The sequence below is a fragment of the Dipodomys ordii genome, unplaced genomic scaffold, assembly GCF_000151885.1.
Source record: "Dipodomys ordii isolate 6190 unplaced genomic scaffold, Dord_2.0 Scaffold47, whole genome shotgun sequence".
NCBI lineage: Eukaryota > Metazoa > Chordata > Mammalia > Rodentia > Heteromyidae > Dipodomys > Dipodomys ordii.
Window position 1 is genome coordinate 10,365,191 of NW_012267263.1, and position 19,993 is coordinate 10,385,183.

Here is a 19,993-nt window from a genome sequence, read left to right on the forward strand (position 1 = left end):
AGCCATTTGTGACGCCATACCTCTGTTTTAGAGGACATGTAGTCCCAGGCACTGTAGGACCTTCCATCTGTGCTTTATCAGGACTAATGTGCTAGCTACAGGATAAGCTTGCTGCTAAGAGACTTGGTCCTGTATGGGTTCACAGAAACCATCAAGCAGGCCCTTGTTTCCATAACAACATCTCCTGGGTAGGTATGACTGTTTGCCCTTTGAAGTTGGGAGAAGTGGAGAAAATGCCATATGGGCAGGGGTAGGAACTCTTTCAGAAGGGCTGCTCAGTTCATCAGAGTATGGGGCATTTTCAAATTCTCAACTAATGAGGTCACCAGATAGACAACTGTGAGGCTTGTGAAGCCTTTCATTTTGTACTTAGGGTTTGACAGGGTGGCTGGTAGTTACAGATTTCCAACTTTATTTCTTAAGCATGCATGTTACACACTTAGTCCCACGTTGTTTGATTTTTTGAAAAACAGTTTCTTGGAAGTTGAAGAGGATAAAGAAAGGAGTATGAAACAGAGAGGGAGAAGGTGTGGCAGGACACACATGAAAAGCTTGAAGATTGTGAAGTCCTCCAAAGACCAGGCCGTGATGGTCCCCGTGGCAGGGTACCCCATTCAGGCTCTATTACCCACCTCTACCCCCAATCTGGGCACTGGAGCCACCAGGATAAGTCACTCTCCCAGATATATTGCCTTACTAGGGTCATCCAAGAGACAAGAAAAGTGTGTGGGTGGTTGGGGGACCTTAGGCGATCTTCCTTGCCCAGAAAACCTGCTCTACCTCCATCCACAGTGTCAACTATGATCCAACCCAGCAGAACATGCAATGGGCCGCTGCTCCAGGCTGTTTCCCACCTCCTGGCTGCCTGGGCCCTGGGGGATTGCTGGGTGGAGGCCTTGAGACTTTGCCAACCCTCTGATGGGGCTCTAGAACCTCTGCACTGGGAGAGGAACCTTTGGGTAGGGCACGCCTAAAGGTCTCAGAGACATTTCATTATCACCCCCCTCCCCGCCCCCAACCCTTCCTCCCTCCCTCCCTCCACACTTGAAAAACACAGAAAGGGTGAGCACCCTCCTTTCGCCTCCCGGATGAGGCTGCACCACCAACATCAACTGCGGGCGGAGCTCGAGTGGTTGCCACTTCCCCTCCTTCTTCCCTCGTGACCCTCGCCCCCACCACCACCAGTTCGGCCTCTCCTTCCAGACACACCCTCTTTCTTAAGCTAGCGAGCCGGGCTGTCCAGAGGAGGGAGCTGCCGCAACCCGCTTGTGGGGCAAGAAGCTGCTCGAGCAAAGCCAGGAGCGTGCAAAGGAGGGGCGGGGGGCGGAGCCGCAGGCGGGGGGCGGAGCCTTGGGGGCCGCTTCGCCGCGGGGCTGCGATGTGGCCGGCCAGCCGGCGGGTAAACACCGTAAGCAGCTGCGCTCGCGGTCGCAGTCGCCCGGACCTGGGGCATTGAGTGCGTCTGTCCGTCTGTCTGATTGCCCACGGGGACCTGACCTCTGTCGTTACCATGGCCGAAGTGCGCAAATTCACCAAACGACTCAGCAAGCCCGGTACAGCCGCTGAGCTCCGGCAGAGCGTGTCGGAGGCCGTAAGGAGTTCCGTGGTGCTGGTGAGTGACCTAAGGATGGGGGGACACGCTCGGGCTGGGAGCCACGCGGTGGCTTCCCGCGCGCGGGGCCCTGAGCAGGGAGCGAGGCTAGGGCGTCCGCCCCGTGCGCTGTGAGCTCTCTTTCTTCGCTCCAGTAAGTTTTGCACTGGCGGTTCCGTACCGGGGTCCGAATCCCAGCAGCGCCCGCTGACAGCGCGTAGGAACGGGCGTGCGCCTGGCTGGAAGCTGGCGGTGGAAAGCGGGCTTCCACCCTGGGCTGGGGCAAGGGTAGAAGCTCCGGAGCTCACCTCGCGCCGCCCTGGACCTGCCACAAAGAGCTGGAAACAAAATCCCCATCCTCTCCTCCCGGCACCTGAGACGGCCGAGGCGGAAGGATGCGAAGATCCCTTGGCACATCCACACCCGCGTGCGCACACACAGATACACGGTGAATACACACACACACACACTCACACACACACAAAAAGAACCCCACCCAGAAAGCCCGGGGCGCCCAAGCTTTGGCGGGCGGTGAGAACAGAGGAAGCACAACGACTTCCTCCTGCTACTGGAGAGAAGACAGGGTGGTAATGAGTGGTGAAAAGGGGTGTTACTACCACCACGGAGCTCGGGATTTGTGAACAACGAGGTTCTGGCTCAGTATCTGACCGCGAGGTGGCTAGCTTCGGGGGCGAGGGTGTCCCTAGAGAGTCAGTCGAGAAGAGATTGGGGGAAATCAGGGCGTGCCGCTCCAAGGATGAAGGACCTGGATGCACACGGCTCGGGGCTGGAGGTGCCTACTAGGCGCCAAGGCTGGGGGATGGGATTGAAGACCGTGCTGACTCCCTGGGAGCCCTCCCAGGGCACCCTCAGCCTCCTTCTCATTGCCTGAATCGCCTGACTCTAGAGGGAACACGAGGTGCTAACGGGCTCTTGCCCCTTCTATTATTTGCAAGCGCGTATTGCCAATTATCTGGACTAGTGAACAAACCCTGAATAAGCCTTGGGACCAGTTAATTAGCGTGTCGTTTTGTTACTTGTTCAGGGTGGGGGGGGAATTTTGTTTTGTTTTTCTCTCCACTTCCTCTGTTCTTCACGGTGTCATTTGCTGTATTTTAATCCCACCATTTGAAAAGAATTTTTGTTAAGACATATTGTCCTGGGGAGAGACCTTCACAGCTATTCCTTGTAATTTTTCTGTTGATCTTGTAGAATCAGCAATAAAACCAACATTAAAGGGAGGCCACGGGCCTGATCCCAACCGTGGAAAAGTTGACATTTAGTAGGAGTGCTGGAGGAGGATCAAAGGTAAAATATGTACCTTTGAGATAAAAATCTGATCCCTAATAGCTACAACTGTGCAAAGCCAAGTGACTTTAAAGAAATCTCTTTATCACGGATGGACCCTTGAAAGTTTAATCCTGCTGTTTAGTGAAGCTAAGCCCAGACCTTTAATGTTGTTTTAATGGATTTGGCTTATTGTAGATTTCACTCTGATTTTGAACAGAGGACCTGTTGAAATTAGATAGGAGCCTTGCTTGTCATCACAGCCAGTTTAAGAGAAGGAAACCAAGCTGTGTGCATTCCATTTATACTCACCTCTCATTTTTGGTGATTAATAACAAGTGATTCAATCTGCTTAGCACACAGAACACTTTCCTAAATGGAAAGAAAGCCTTTCTTGGGCAGAAGTTGCTAGCCCTCTAGTACAATCCCATGAAGGAGTGGACAGATGACAGCCAGTGAATAAATGGAGCACAGCAAACCTCCACTGGGATTTGACCAACATTTGACCTGTCACCCCCAGCAGCAAAAAGTCAACATGCTTTCCCAGATTTTTGGGTTTAAAAAAGAATTCAAGAATGATGTCCAGCACAGGTGCAATGGCTCTTTCCTTAGCCACAGATTATGTGGTAAAGCTGGAAAAACTGTTAGTGGGAGGAGACTCTCTTCAATGTTACCAGCCAGTGGACAGTTTCCTTATCAGCCTCACTAACCTGGGACCAAGACCACTAATTTGTAACATTTCTACCAAACAATGCAGAAGCCTGCCATTTATTCATTATTCTAGTATGTGATCCGCATGGACATTTTGAGAGTGAAACCAACAGATTGGAGTAATTTAAATCTATATCTGTTGGTTCCCTGCTCTGTGCAAGACTGGCTGCTAGATGCCTTGTAATTATAAAAGGAATGAAGATAACATTTCTTCATTTGTTTTCATGTATTTTATTGGGGTTGGCCCAGTATGTGTTTGTTCATTGAACATCTTCAGTAATGCTATTTGCAAGCAGTTCAGTCAATTAGGAAATAAGGAAACAGCCATAAATGTTGTCTATCCTCTTAAATCCATCCAGAGCCAGCCCCTCTCTCTCCTGCTGTCCCCCCTTCCCCCTCCTTGATTTTCTAACACAAAGAGCTATTAACTAGAATTAGTAAAGCCATGGATGGCTGGAGAGCAAGATGACAGTGTTGCAGCTGCCACCATAACTTCTGGTTCTTCTCTGATTTAAGTCTCAAGTGTTTATGAAGGGACAGCTGAAGTAGGATTTACACTTGCTGCTGTAAACCTGAGATAGTAATATTAGAGCTTCAACATGAGTAAGGGTCATTATCACAGCAGGTCAAGCCTTCCTCCACTGTAACTCCATAGAACTTGGAAAGCCTACCAAGCTGAACAAATACACAGTATTTCCTGTTTAGGTTTTTTCTTTTTATACAATTGCACCCTTGTTGGCATGTTGGAAACATCATTCAGTTTTGCTCACTGCTCAAAAAATTCAGAAGGCCTGGACTATATATAGCATGCCATTGTGTATTCTAACCCTCATTCAGTTATTAGTACTTCCACGAATCTATTAACAACATAATGAAGCAGACAGAGGAGGAGAGACTGTTTCATTGCTGTGTGTTCCTGTAAGTTCAGCATTTTTATGAAGGGCAATTTTAACCTAGGGAAAGGGATAATTACAGAATCTCTATTGACTTCTCAAGAGGAATGGGGAGGGGCAGCATTATAACCTGAGTGTATATTTGGTCAGTAGAGAAGCATACATACAGACACACTGCACATACAGACACACTTAAAATGTACAGTGTTAATGTGTCCTGTTACACTTCAGGATATAGTTCTTTGTGCCTCAAGGGAAACAAAGGCATCTGATAAACCCACTGTATTCTGGCCCCTTCAAGTAAGTGTTTAGCTTTTGCAGCCAATAATCAGGAAAGAGTTGCTAGATATTACCATTTGTAGCCCCTTGAGGCAGGGTATAATGCATGCAGGTTTTCTAGCTGGCATTGGGGGATTTTTAGATAATGACTTTATGAAGGAGCCCTTCAGAGCTAAGGAAGGCTGAAAAGGGTCTGCAGCTAGCTGTTGACTTCTTCCACTGGCCACTCACAACTATCTTAACACAGAATGTTCATTATGCTGTCATGTAGGGAAGCACTGCAAATACAGCTGCTCTGCTCCCCTCCTCCTCCTTCCTAGGGGAATTTGTGAGAAATACTGACTATAGAACAAAATCCACAATTCCATCTATAAGGAGCGTCTACTGTGGAATAAGCCATTTGCTACTTGGGCTATCCTTCCTCTACTGTTGAGCCTCACCCCCAGCCCAACTTGGTCTTTTTTTTTTGCCAGTCCTGGGGCTTGACCTCTGGATCAGAGCTTCTTTTTTGGTCAAGGCCAGCACTAGAACCACAGCACCACTTGCAACTTTTTCTGAGTAGTTTATTGGAGACGAGTCTCATGGACTTTCCTGCCTGGGCTGGCTTCCAACCTCAATCCTCAGATCTCAGTCTCCTGAGTAGCTAGGATTACAGGTGTAAGACATCTATGCTCAGCCCAACTTGGGCTTCTTGATTAAGACTTTCCATTTGAAATGGCTTAATTTAGCATACAATGACCTGACACTGAGGAAAATTAGCCAGAGTGCTGGCACCTGAACATAAACTTTTTTTTTTTTTTTGGTCGGTTGTGCTGTTTGAATTCAGGGCCTGGACACTGTCCCTGAGCTTTTTTGCTAAAGGCTAGCACTCTTACCACTTTGAGCCACAGCTCCACTTCCAGTTTTCTGGTGATTAAGTGGAGATAAGAATCTCAAAGACTTTCCTGCCTGGGCTGACTTTCAACTGCAATCCTTAGATCTCAGCCTCCTGAGTAACTAGGATTACAGGCATGAGCCATCAGCACCCAGCAGAACATAAACTTTTGTCTCATTATTCCCATTGGCCTCTCTAGATTGGAAGGGCCCTGAATAAGCTACCCCATGAGAATCTGTTCAAGAGACCTGATGCCCTTTGCTGTGAAACCAGAAGGGCCTTCTCACTGAAGCCTCATTTACTCAGGCAGTCAAGAGTAGAATTTGTTTTCTTTTTCTTTCTTTCTTTTTTTTTTTGGGTCCGGTCGTGGGGCCTGAACTCTGGGCCTGGGTGCTGTCCCTCAGCTATTCAGCTCAAGGCTAGCGCTCTACCACTTGAGCCACAGCCCCACTTCCGGCTTTTTTCTTTTTGCTTATGTGGTGCTGAGGAATCGAACCCAGGGCCTCAGGCATGCAAGGCAAGCGCTCTACCACTGAGCCACCTTCCCAGCCCTAGAATTTGTTTTCTAACACTGAAGTATGAGAAAGCTTCCCTGGATTGAATTTTTTGTATTCTAATCAGTATGCCTTTTTAAATCCCAAATTGCTTTATTAATAAGTGCATATGTATTATGGAAAGCTCGAAAAATGCAAAGAACCAAATCACCACCTTATTACTGAGAAGGAATTCTAATATCTTAATGTATGTATTCCAAGATCCTTCCTGTTTCTCCCTCTGTGTGTGTATGCACACACAAAAGTATACTAACTAAAATATATACAGACTTTAAGTTTTAAAATCGGTTTACTTTTTGCCTGTCCTGGGGCTTGAACCCAAGGCCTGGGTGCTGTCCTTGAGCTGGCTGGCTGGCTTGCTTGCTTTATTTATTTATTTATTGCTCAAGGCTAGCACTCTTCCTCTTGAGGAGGAAAGCTCTGTTTGCAGCTATCAATTTATTTTTTTTATTTTTTATCAGTATCTATGGACATATCTTTATGTCAGAAAATATAAATTTGCATAATTATGCTTAATAATATTGTCAGCAGTTCCATTATAGGCTTAATATAGGGAAATCCTCCTTTAGTGTTGTATGTTTTGATAGTTTCTAGTTTATGCTATTATAAACACGAGCTATTTAATTCCTTAGCTACTGGCCACATGTGACTATTTACCTCTAAAAATAACTAAATTGCATCTGATCAAGTTCATCTGGTCAATAGCCACATGTGGCTTAGTGGCTATCATATTAAATAGTGCAGATCTAGAGCATTTCTGTCACCATATAAAATTCTCTGGGAAAGCACTAGTCTAACCATCAGTTGTAGGAATATCTTTAAGAAAACATTTTTTTTTTTGTCAGTTGTAGGGCTTGAACTCTGGGCCTGGGTCCCTCAGGTCTTCAGGTCAAGGCTAGCGCTCTACCACTTGAGCCACAGGGTCACTTCCGGTTTTCTGGTGGTTTATTGGAGATGTCTCATGACATTCCTGCCTGGACTGGCTTTGAACCATGATCCTCAGATCTCAGTCTCCTGAGTAGCTAGGATTACAGGCGTGAACCACCAGTCCCAGCTGAGAAAACATTTTCAAACTTGCTAGATTGTCCCTTTTACTGTTGAAAATTCCTGATGGACCTGGACAAATGATGTTAAGTGAAGTAAGTCAAGCTCCGAGAGACAAAAGACACATATTTTCTCTCCTATGTGGATGTTAGATCTAAATTATATATAGTCATATGCACATATACATAAATATATTAACTAAAGTATGGTATATGCAGTGGACTATTTCAACTCCTCTGAACAACTCACAGCTTAACAAAATGAATACCAGGAAGCTAGAACATATTTTTTAAGGGGGGTCAAGAGAGGAATGCACACAATTGGAGAGCGGAAGGGTGGGTGGATGCAGTCATAATATTCAATGTACATATGGGAAAATGGAACTAGGTAAATTGAGAGGATGGGTGGGGTTGTGAGAGATGGGGAGAATAATGAAAGGGGTGACACTGATCAAGATGCATTGTACTAAAACCTGACATTTAATTGAAACCCCTGTGTACAGTTACTTGAGGATAGTAATTTTTTTAATGGTGTATTTGAAATGAAGTTTTACTGTGAAAAAAAAGAAAGAAAACAAAATTCCTCTTAGGGCTGGGAGTGCTGTAGATCATAGAATACCAGCCTATCATGTATGAGGCCCTGGGTTGATTTCTCTTAACATACCATTAAAGTGTTCTGCAGAAAGTTGTTTAAAGGACTCCTGGATAAAGCAGGAGAGTATGAGGGTATTTATTTCTCCTCTCTCATTCCAACACTGGTTAAATATTTTTTGTTAGCTTCTTTTGGTTAATTTTTTAACCTTTGTAATCTGACAGGACATAAAATGGTACAGCGCTGTTCTCTTTTATTACTATTGAAGCTGAACAGTTTTTCATGTGTCAATTGACTCTTTTATTACTATTGAAGCTGAACAGTTTTTCATGTGTCAATCGACTATTCATATTTCTTCTCTTGAAAACCAGTGAACTTTCTTAGACTCATTTCCTTGTTTCGATTCTTGCAATAACGGTCTCCACCCCTGACGATTCTGTTTTGCTAACTCAGGGGTGGAGCCAGGCATCTATATTCTTAAAAACCAGCTCTAGTGATTGTGATTTGCACAAAACCAATGAGCTAGATTACGTCTCTACTCATGGCTGGAATGTCCCCTAGACACATCTCTTACAAATATCTTTTAAGAGGGCTGCATTTGAAAACATCGTTGAGCTGAAATTTACTGTCTTGTCTGTAAGTTTCCCCATGGGCTGAGTCTAGCTCTACTGTTTGGAGACACATAGACAGTTTGCTTCCTCTTTTCACATGACAACCCCTCTAATATTTAGACACAGTCACCATATTCATTTTTCACAAGGCCAAAGAGCCCTTATTGCTGTCCTTCATTCTTCATGTAACTTGTTTTTAAGATTCTTTACATCATGGTCATCCTGTTTAGGCTCTTTCCCAGGTTTTGAGTGTCTTACTCAAAATGTCAGAGGCAAGGTACAAGCTCAAAGGTTAGGTCTGGCCTTAGATCCCACGTCGGTTATCTCCTTAGGTTGTGCTGCAGCAACTAACCTGGTCTCATTTTCCTTACCTATGAAATGATATAACGATTACTGCCTCCTTTGTGAAGTTGTGGGAAGTAAAGAAGGTAGCATGTAAAAAGTGTCTGATGTTTAAACAGTTCATAAAGGTTAAAAAAATGACAAGAGTAGAAAAAAACAGCATTCTGGAAGGCTCTACTCCAGAATGTTTCTTAATATTTTAAACATGAGCCAAGAAGTGAGAGACTCTTCATCTTTATTCCAGAGCTTCATGCATATTCACTAGAAGTGTATAGTGGTAAATACCCACAAGGACAATAATGTGTGTGATGTTTTCAGTGTTGGAAGAGAGCTCAGAGTCCAGGAAACTCGTTAAAATATATTGTCCAGGGAAGAGATAAGGAGGTTTTAATTGAGGTGGTGAGAATGGAGATGGAGGGGAAAGATGTGAGATCTTTCATTGATAAAATCAATAGGATTTGGTGATTCTTGAAGGGGCAGAGATGGAAAAGAAGGAGGAGTAAAGAAGAGGAGGTGGAAATGATTTTGAGGCTTAGCAGCTCGGTTAAACAGGAGGAAATGTGTTTGGTGATAAGAGAGGGGAAAGAAAATGAACAACTGTCTATTTGAAAGAGCTGTTAGGGCCAAGCCAGGTTCCAAGTGGGCAAAGAACATTGGAAGGGAGGGCTAAGCATGTAAGGCTCGGTTTTGGCAGAAGACTGAGGTTCTTGAGGGCAGCAAGAAAAAGTGTTTCAAATGAGATCAGGAAGAGGAGGAAGGGCCAGGAAAGAGTCATGGCTGCTGGGTGGAAGGAGCTCAGATTGTAGGCAAGATTAACTGTTAGAAGAGGTTGGCACCTTTGGGGGTGATTAGGAAGTGGGAGGCATGGAATGCAGGAATAATCTGGAAGCTGGCCCTACACTTCCAGTTACACTGGGAAGGTACTTTCCCCCTCCAGCAGATCTTGCTCTGCCTGTTGTCCTAGTGGAGTGTGAGGCTGGGGGGCTGACTGGAGAGGCCAATGAAACAGTCCCTGCCCTTAAGGGAGTCAGAAGGCAGAAAGGATGATTAGGTAAATGCAAGAACTGATATAGAGAAGATAGAAGGCAGATAGGATAGGAGAGTTTCTGCTCTTCACTTGGTCACTTACATCATCCCCACCTCCCCTTCTTTGTGATTCTTCCTGGTATTAACAAGGTTAAGCTAATGTATAGTAACAGTGTTAACCTCTATAGATTTATATTTATTTGATGACAACCTCCCCCTCTCCCCAGTTTATGGGACAGGGGAGAGCTAATGGTGAGAAGTTCATACAGTAAAGAGTGGTTGCTAACTTCCAAATTTCCACGCTCTCCTTCAGAAAATACCCTTGCTTTTGTTGTTGTTGTTGTTGTTATCACTCAGTGTGGAGGAATATTTTGCCCACACTATTTTGCCTTTTTCTGAGATACAGAAGGCATGTCAGCAAGGCATGTTGAAAATTTATTAGTTTGATTTTTGAAAAAAAGGGCAAGCCAGAAACCAGGGAAGGAGATGGAGCTTGAATGGTTTCTGGTTTCTGTAGATCCTAAGAATACATTTCATATTAGGATTTAGATCTCTCAGATTCCTGCAGCTTGTCAGGAGTTCAGAGGAGTCTTGGGTAACATTGGTCTGTCATTTCTATCAGCCTACAGCCAAATGCCTTTTTGATTCCTCGCAGAGCCCCACCCTGGAGGCTCCCAGAACACTAACTCAGTAGGGCAAAGGGACAGTGTCAGCTGCCATTGCCTTTAAGCACATACTTATTAGGACCCAGCGGTTAAGAACATGGTCTCTGGAAGCCACATTTTAGCACACTGGCTTACTAGGTGGCTGATATTTGGCCAGTTCGACCTTCCTGGGTCTTAGTGATCACTCATGGGCAGGAAAGTCTGTGAGACTCTTCAGCAAAAATCAGAAGTGGAGCTGTGCTTCGAATGATAAAGCACTAGCCTTGAGTAAAATAGCTGAGGGACCATACCAAGGCCCTAAGTTTAAGCCCCAGGAATGGTACCAAACGAATCATTTTTGGTAGTATTAGGGTGAGATCATGGACTTGTACTTGCTAGACTGGCACTTCACCACTTGAGCCATACCTCCTGCCCTTTAAAAATCTACTGGAAGCATGAGTTCTTGTGGAAATATGTAAAGCTTAAATAACACCTAAGAAATTAATGCCTTTTTTGCTGTACTAGAGATCAGACCTACTGACTCACACTTGCTAAGTATGTGCTCTACCACTGAGCACCCATAGATCTAACATTTTTTCACTTGAACTCTTCTGGTTTTGCACTATCTGGATAGATTCTACTGAAGTGGTGTGTGTACAGGTTCTAGCAAAGTTTGGAAATCCAGCTACATGTGCTTTCCTTTTTGTCTGTGTACCACCTTGCACAATCATGCCCAAATTTGCTTTTAATGATTTCCATTGATTCTTTTCCACTTTATTTTTGTTGTGTATAGAGTTTATCCTTCATGTCTTTCTTGACAGTTTATGTTGAATTGTATATATTTCGAGCTTCTGAGCAGTGTTAGAAGGTATTCTGCTGCTTCAGTTTTCCCATAATATGATTTCATTAATGACTTGAAGATATGTATATTATAAAATATATAATCTATCTATATTATCTATATTTATATCTAAACACACACATACATGTGTATATATATATGTGTGTGCATATATATATGTGTGTGCATATATATGTGTGTGTGCATATATATATGTGTGTGCATATATATATGTGTGTGCATATATATATGTGTGTGCATATATATATATATATATATATATATATATATGTTTTTCCTGGTCCTGTGGAATGAACTCTGGGCCTGGGTGCTATTCCTGAGATTTTGTGCTGTTGACTTGAAGATATTTTACTGGATGAGGTTGAAGTAAGAAATCAAATGCTTTTCCAACTAAGATAGAAAGTATTTCAAGTGTCACAGTGAAGCGTGTCAAAGGATGTGGGATTTATTTGAATGAAATGTGATTTTTTTTCTTTTTGTGCCAATCCTTGGTGCAGTCCCTGAGCTTCTGTGGTCAAGACTAGAATGCTACTATTTTGAGCCATGATTCTACTTCTGGCTTTTTTTGGGGGGGTAGTTACTTGGAGATAAGATTCTCATGGGTTTTTCTGCCCAGGCTGGCTTTGAACCATGGTCCTTAGATCTCAGCTTCCTGAGTAGCTAGGATTATAGGCAGGAGCCATCAGTGCATGGCCAGAGTGAGATGTTTTTAAATGATAAAAGTCTTGTGTTTTCATAGCTCCTATCTTAAGAGAAGTAAAAAAATGCTGTTAAACTGTGATCTCATGTCAGTGCATCACTGGTAAACACATACCACATTGTCATCACCCCTTTCTGTAAAAGAATAAATGGAGTACAGTCTTCCAGCAAGGCAGGCCATAGGCCATACATACCTGCTAAGTGACAGTACAGGTATTGAATGCCAGGTGTCTTGATTCCTTCAGAGTAATCACATAAGAGACCACTAGGGAGTACCAGGTTCCACAAGAAATCAGGTAGAGGGAAAGTTGGTTTTCCTGTGTGGTTTTGGTGATAAACTGTGGGAAATAGTATTTATTTTTAAACAAATATAGCCATCTTTAGTGGAAAGTAGAAAATAAGGACAACCAAATAAGAAAAAAAAAACAATGTTGATACTGAGAAAAGTGAGCAAGGTTATTATAGATTTTTTTCTCTTCCCAAATTGAGTTTAAGGATTTTGAGAACTATTTGCACTACTATGATCTTGCCTTTTATGCTATTTGAATAACGGATTGCAAAAATCTCTAGCACTTTGGCTTTGCAGAGCTACCTGGGATCATTTTCATAGAACTGCTTTTGTAGTATTTTAAAAAATAGGTTAGCTCTGTCCAAAAAGTTATATATATATATATATATATATATATATATATATATGTATACACACACACACACACATATCCCTTTTATATTACCAGTTTAGATTTCCCACTTGAGAGATGGCTAGCTTTACACCTTTCGGGACCTGCTGTCACAGTGTTCACATGTGAATAGAAGTGTTGTTTAGCCTGGGCAGGATATTTTCATAGGTTAACAACTTTCCAATGCTTCAGTGCACTGAATGGTTTCCTGGGGACCTGAAGGAGGGAACACCACCTTCTAAGAGTCTACCTTACCACCAAGAAATGACTTACATTCAAGAAGGCTCTGAATAAACTGTTGCATAAATGGAACTAAATCATTATTTAAAAGCTCACAGGGGCCAAATTTGTGTCCAGCGGAGTGTTTATGATATGCTCTATTACTTGTGAAGCAAAGAAGGCTCTCCCTGTTAACTTGACCCTGGGGATACCTGCTCCTTCACCACTGGTGACTAATGTGACTGCTTGAAGAAAGAATTGTTCTCTATCCCTTCCAGTCTGGAAGAATTCTCACCGAGAGCTGAAGAGAATTCTCTAAGGCCCTTTGCTTCTATCTGTACTAACAAACCCATCTATCTCTTTCCATCTCTCCCTCCCTCTCTCTCTCCCCTCCTTCCCCATCTCCCCTTCTCCCTTTCCCTCTCTCCCATCTCTCCCCCTGCCTCCCTCCCTGGCTCTCCCTGGCTACCTTGGGCACTTGCTCTCTGGCTCTGTCCTTCCTGTCCTTCCCTTCCTCTCTCCCCCCCACCCTCTCTCCAGTTGTTATCAGGAGCTGCTGTGATGTCCAATGGAAGCTCAGCACTGCCTTGGATTAGAAACAGTTACATCCCTGCCCCTATGTTCCAGCCCTATCCATATCTATGCCCTGTTTTCGTTTTCCAGATAGAAAACTAAATGAATTTTGGTTTTATTGCTGACCTTCCTGAAAAGGGTCGCCTTCCCCTCAGCATGACCTTATAACAGCTTGAGGTCAACACAGTGGATTTTGGACTAAATGAGTATATCTGTTTAGAGACTGCAGAGGAGGCACACTGCCCTTTTGAGTAACGGTGTTGAGGACTGGATCCATCCTGTATTTGTTTCCTATTGTTTGTGTAGCAAATTGTCACAAACTTAGTGTCTTTCAAAGTACATCTTGCTTATAGTTCTAAAAGTCAAATGTTTAACATCGAGTTTACTGGGCTCAAGGCTGAAGTCTCTCTAGAAGCCCTAATAGAAAACCCATTACTTTTCCTCCTTTTCTGACTTCTCTATAATACCAGCATTCCTTGGCTCATGGTCCCTGCTTCCATCTTGAGCTGGCAATGGCTTGCTGATCCCTCTCTCTTGTTATATTACTAACTCTGCTTCTATCCTCACATCCCTTTCTCTGAATCCGACTACTCCCTCTTTCATTTATAAGAAAATTTTCTTTTGTTTTTGTAGTGCTAGGAATTGAACTCAGGTTTGCTCACATACTAAGAAAGTGACCTGATATAACAGCCACTTTATTCAAAGAACCCTTAAGATACTAGTCATCATAATTGGGATAATATCTTCATCTCATTTTTTTTTGGTGGTTATGGGTCTTCAACTCTGAGCCTGGGCTCTGTCCCTGAGCTCTTCAGCTCAAGGCTAGTGCTCTACCACTTGAGCCATAGCACCACTTCCAGTTTTCTGGTGGTTAATTGGAGATAAGAGACTTAGACTTTCCTGCCCGGTCTGGCTTTCAACTGTGATCCTCAGATCCCAGCCTCCTGAGTAGCTAGGATTATAGGCGTGAGCCTAGGCGTGAGTCCTAGGGCTTAAACTCCTATGCTCCAGTCTAGTGCTCTGCTACTTGAGCCACAGTTCAAGTTTCTGGCATTTTGGTGGTTAATTGAAGATAACAGTCTCACATACTTTACTGCCCAGGCTGGCTTTGGACTGCGATCCTCAGATCTCAGCCTCCCTGAGTGGCTAGAATTATAGGTATGAGCCAGCAGTGCTCGGTTTGGGGAATAATTTTTGAGCCTGCCACAGGAAGAACATCACCAGTGTTTGAGCAACAATGGGATCCTGGTGGTCAGATGGATTCCCAACATGGATCCTGACATTATATTGAAGCAAGGACAGGGATCTGACAGACTGGCAAACTGTGCACCAGGTGCAGAAGTCTTCAGAGTTCCAGTGAGGAAACACAATCCCCTTTGGAGAATTTTGGCTGAAAGAAAGCTAGACAGGTTTGCAGTCTGCCATTTCAATTTGGATGTTTTCTTAAATTCTTCATAATTAAAATTTTTCCCTACTGAGGGCTCCCTAAGTCTGGAGATCTTATAGTGAGCACTACTTTCAGACTTAAAGTGTTTCAGGATAAAAGCTGGCCAGACACATCACAGGCACCTAGCCAGCTTAAACCTATGGAATTTTCCACCCTCTGCTAAATAAAAGAGTGAAGAGGTAGGGGTGTGTTGGGATGTGTGTGTGTGTGTGTGTGTGTGTGTGTGTGTGTGTGTGTGTGTCTGTATAGGTGTGTATGGACGAGTGTTCCAAAGAGACAGAGATGGTTTCATGCCACCAAAAATAACTGTGTGGCTGACAAGTCTCAAGATGTCTCTCAAATGTCCTCTGTAAGAGATGCTTCCCCCAAGCTGAAGATCAGGTTAGAGGAGGCACAGCCCTCCTGCATTTTCAAGGTAATCACAGGACCCCTTCCCAGAAATAGTGGAGAAAACATACATGGTTGGAGAAGGCAGAGGGGAAGACTGGAAAATCTCTCTGTCTTCCTTCCTGTTGGCTTCATGATGATTTCAGTTGAGATATAAAATGAAACTTCCTGTCTTCACCAAGTACAGGCACTGCCATCTTAAGAGAGCTGCATTATACTATAAAGACTGATCATTTTTGCACCAGCCCTCTTCATGCTGCCTGGTATAATATCCAAGATGTGCTGATAGCACTAAGCCCCACTGCCCTAAAGAAGCACTTTAACATAGACATCCATTGCATTTTCTCTTTTCATATGAATTCCAATTGGCCACAGCCTTATTTCTCTCAGGCCCAACCCATCTTTTTACTGGCCTTTGGGTAACTGATCTAGCTATAAACACATTGAAACGCATTATGTAAAAGGCTGAAACAAAAAAATCTGTAGAGGGGCTGGGAAGGTGGCTCAGTGGTAGAGTGCTTGCCTTGCATGCATAAGGTCCTGGGTTCGATTCCTCAGCACCACATAAGCAAAAAGAAAAAGAGCCGGAAGTGGCGCTGTGGCTCAAGTGGTATAGTGCTAGCCTTGAGCTGAAGAGCTGAGGGACAGCGCCCAGGCCCAGAGTTCAGGCCCCATGACGGGACCAAAAAAATATCTGTAGAGAAAAAACATGTATCAACTATCTTCACTTTCTCCTATCCCATCACTGTTCAAGAGGAAAACAGCTCCAATTCTCCTTATAAGCAAACTCAAAAATTCTGATGTTTTCAATGGAATTATATTAGATTTTTCTCTGTTTGTATAGAGAGTAATGTAGTAATTTTTAAGGATGAGAGAAGATTAACTTTAGGTTAAGACTTGTTTAGAAATCCATACTTGTTTTCTCTAAATTATGGGTTCTTTTCCTTTACCCTGGCTTATTTTGTTTTGTTTAGCTGATTTAGTAATCTCTGCTTCGTGTTGTTTCTTTTTTTTTCTGCTGGCCCTCAGATAAAGTCTGTAGCTTATGAGTAGCATGCTTGTAACACAGTAGGCCTGAATCCCTGAGCCTGCTCCACAGCAGAAGAACTAGAAAGCAATGTCTTGGAGTGGGAACTACAGGGAGAGGAAGGTATGTTGAGCTGAGGTAGATAGCTCTGTTGGCTGAGGAAAAAGATATTTTCATTCAGTTCATGCTAAAAATTCCAAGGGAAGTGCTTTACAAAGTGTTGCTTGAATAGAAAGAGAATCTGTTTCCACTGGCTTCTTTCTGTACTGGGGCTTGCACTCACAACCATGAACTCTCACTTGATTATAACCTTGAGCTCTTACTCGACTTGCTTGCTCATGGCTGACACTCTACCCCCTCCCAGTCATGACTCCAGCCTAGCATTTTGCTAACTAACTTGCTGATGGAGTCTTTCAGACTTTTCTGCCCGGGCTGGGTTTGAACCTCTATTCTTCAGTGTCAGCTTCCTGAGTAGCTAGGATTACAGGCATGAGGTACTGGTACCCTGCTCAGTGACATGTTTTTTAATTATTAAATAGTTGTACAGAGGTTACAATTCCATATGTCAGATTATGAGCACAGTGAATTTTGATCAATATCATCCCTTCCATCATTCTCTCTCATCATTCCCCGCTTCCATCCCTGCCTCCAAGTTCAATTTTTTACATAATGTAAATTGAATACAATGACTGCTTTTGCTCACCCTTCCTCCCTCCATTTGTTTCCCTCCTTTTGCCCTGACCCCTCCAACATTATTTTTGGGTGTGGGTCCTGGGGCTTGAACTCAGGGTCTGAGCTTCTTTTGCTAAAGGCTAGCATTCTACCACTTGAGCCACAGCTCTCGTTGCAGGTTTTTTTGTTGTTGTTTTTGGTACTTTGTGAGAGAAAAATTTCATGGACTTTCCTGCCCCAGGCTGGCTTCCATCCTCAGAACTCAGCCTCCTGAGTAGCTAGGATTACAAGTGACCAGTAGCTCCCCTGACTTCTTTTTAATGGATTGAATTTATTTAGGGCAAGGTAATTGGGATTGTGGAAGAAGGGCTTCATGTGAGAGAACTGAATGATTTTTGCATTACAATAGACCAAGAGACAAAAGATCAGAATATTAACAATATTTAATGAGAGTAGCAGTATATTTTCAGACCCAGACAGCCATTAACCCCTTAGCCATTATACTAGGTAAATTGAATGGCATTGTCTGAGAGCAAGGAGTGAGGAGACATTTATTCAGGTCCAGAGGCAGTACACACTGTCAACCTTTATAATTCAAGGTCTCAATTCCATTGGTTAAGGAATGTAGAGGATTGTAGTTGTAGAACCAATTGAAGGTGTGGGATTGGTGGTAGAACACTTGGCTGTTCAAATTCTAGTACCACCACACAAAAAAATTACACCTTTAGCTGAGTGCTGTGACTTACACCTATAATCCTACCTATTCAAGAGGCTGAGATCTGAGGATCATGGTTCAGAGACAGCCCAGGCAGGAAAGTCCGTGAGATTCTTACCTCCAATTAAGCACCAAAACTCCAGAAGTAGAGTTGTGAGCTCAATAGTAGAGTGCTAGCTTTGAACAAAAAAGCTCAGGGACAACACCCTGAGTTCAAAGCTCCAAAATATGTGAGATATATATATATATATATATATATATATATATATATATATGTCTTTAAAATAGAATTTAAAAAGCATTTATATATAGTTCCCTACTGCATGTTTTTGTTGGAACTCAATTTTTCAGTTTTCACAGAGGTCAGACCACCAGACACCTCTAAAGGTCAGATTTCTTTTGAGAGCCAAGGTTGGAAGGATTCAGATACCAGGCCTGTGTACCCTTTATTCTCTCCTTCATTCTAGCCTCTCTTGTGTGAAGGAAACAATAGCTCACTCTTAAGTCCAGATCCATATTTCTCAGGGTAAGAATCCCTGCTAGAGAGGAATGGTAGGAAATGGAGGCTGCATCTTCTCTGAGCATCCTCCTCTGGGGCTGGTTTTCTCTTACAGATTCCTCTCCCTTCCAAGCCTCTTCCCTCCCTCCCTCCCTCCCTCCCTCCCTCCCTGCCTCCCTCCCTCCCTGCCTTCCTTCCTCCCTTCCTTCCTCTCCCTCCTTCCTTCTTTCTTTCTCTCTCTCTCTTTCTTTTTCTTTCTTTCTTTTTTTAAATTTTTATTTTTTTATTGTGAAAATACTGAAAAAAGGGTTACAATTACATGGGCAAGATAATGAGTACATTTCTTATCAAGCATTGTAGCCTCCTCCTTTGTTTCCCCTTCCCATCCCTTCCCATCCTCCTCCCGCCCCCCCTATCTCTCCCCCTCTCTTTCTCTCTCTTCCCCCTCTCTCTTTCTCTCTTTCATTCTTTCTTTTTCTGGTTGGTTGTGGAGCTTGAAGTCTGGCCCTGAGCGCTGTCCCTGAACTCTTGATCAAGGCTAGCGCTCTACCACTTTGAACCACAGCACCACTCTGTTTTCTGCTGGTTATGGCTATAAAGAGTCTCCTGCACTTTCCTGCCCAGGCTGTTTCTGAACTGTGATTCTCAGGTCTCAGCCTCCTGAGTAGCTAGGATTAGAGGAATAAGCCACCGGCACCTGGCTCAAAGCCAATTTCTTTCACTTTATACCTTGTACCACCCCCTAACTGCTCTCTAAATGCATGTGTGTGCACATGTGTGAATTCCTGGTGGTACTGGGGCTTGAACTTGGGGCCTTACATTTGCACTGGCTTTTTCAAGTGCAATGGTCTACCAAGCAAGCCATGCTTCCAGTCCAGCTTTTTTCTGGTTATTGGAGATGGAGTCTTACAGACTTTTCTGTGTGCGTTGGCTTGGAACCCTTACACTCAGATGTCAGCCCCCTTAGTAGCTAAGATTACAGGCATACATTTCAGTGTGTCTCTGGAGAAGCAGGAGCATCCTTCCAGCTATTAGTAGGTTTGAGTTGAGTGGATACACCACACCATGTTTCTTGCTCCCTTCCTGGAGAAGTAATTTGGATGGGTTTTTTTTTTCTGTGTGTCCTTTGGGTTTTAACATATTAGAGGCAAAGTAATCATCTTGAAATAGAAACTATAAAATTCTTCTACCTCTTGGGAGGGTAGGAGAAATAAAAACATTTCCAAGCCCATAAAAATACCAACTCCATTTGCACTAGTTTCATATTACCATAAATAAGCACCCAGATTTCCTACAGATGCCTATGTGTCCACTAGTGAAGTCCATCCTACCTTTCAATTGGCTATTCCCACTACATCCTTGCCGCGCTGAGCCAAGCCTATTTCTTAGGTATACTCTTACAATTTCTCACCTTCCTACCTGTGTGCATGCTGTCTTATCCTGGAATGCCCTCATGGCCCCTTTCCCACTCTGGGGAACCTCTCTCCTGCAGCGCTTAGGTCAAATGGCCATCTTCTCCATGACCGCCTTGTTTAGAATGTATTGCTGCTTCTGAAAGCTCATGACCTGCTACTCATCCTGTTGGTTTCCCATGGCAGCCATGACAAACTGCCACCAACTAGGTGACTTCAAATAGCAAACTGATTCTCTCAGAGTTCTCCAGAAAGCTAAAATCAGAATTACTGAACGACATTCCCTCAGGAGACTTTAGGAAACAACCCATTACTTCCCTCATTCAGCTTGGGGAGTGATTAACATTCTTTGGC

At 43.6% G+C, this 19,993-nt stretch overlaps 1 protein-coding gene across 1 annotated transcript in view; it reads left to right on the top strand.

The window, feature by feature from the left end:
- The first annotated feature begins 1,389 nt into the window (after positions 1-1,389).
- Positions 1,390-19,993, top strand: part of Dock11 (dedicator of cytokinesis 11) — a 196,254-nt gene continuing 177,650 nt past the window's right edge. Inside the window, exon 1 of the mRNA XM_013019742.1 lies at positions 1,390-1,612. Coding sequence (XP_012875196.1) covers positions 1,511-1,612 — 102 coding nt within the window. The 5' untranslated portion in view covers positions 1,390-1,510. The remainder of the gene's footprint in view (positions 1,613-19,993) is intronic.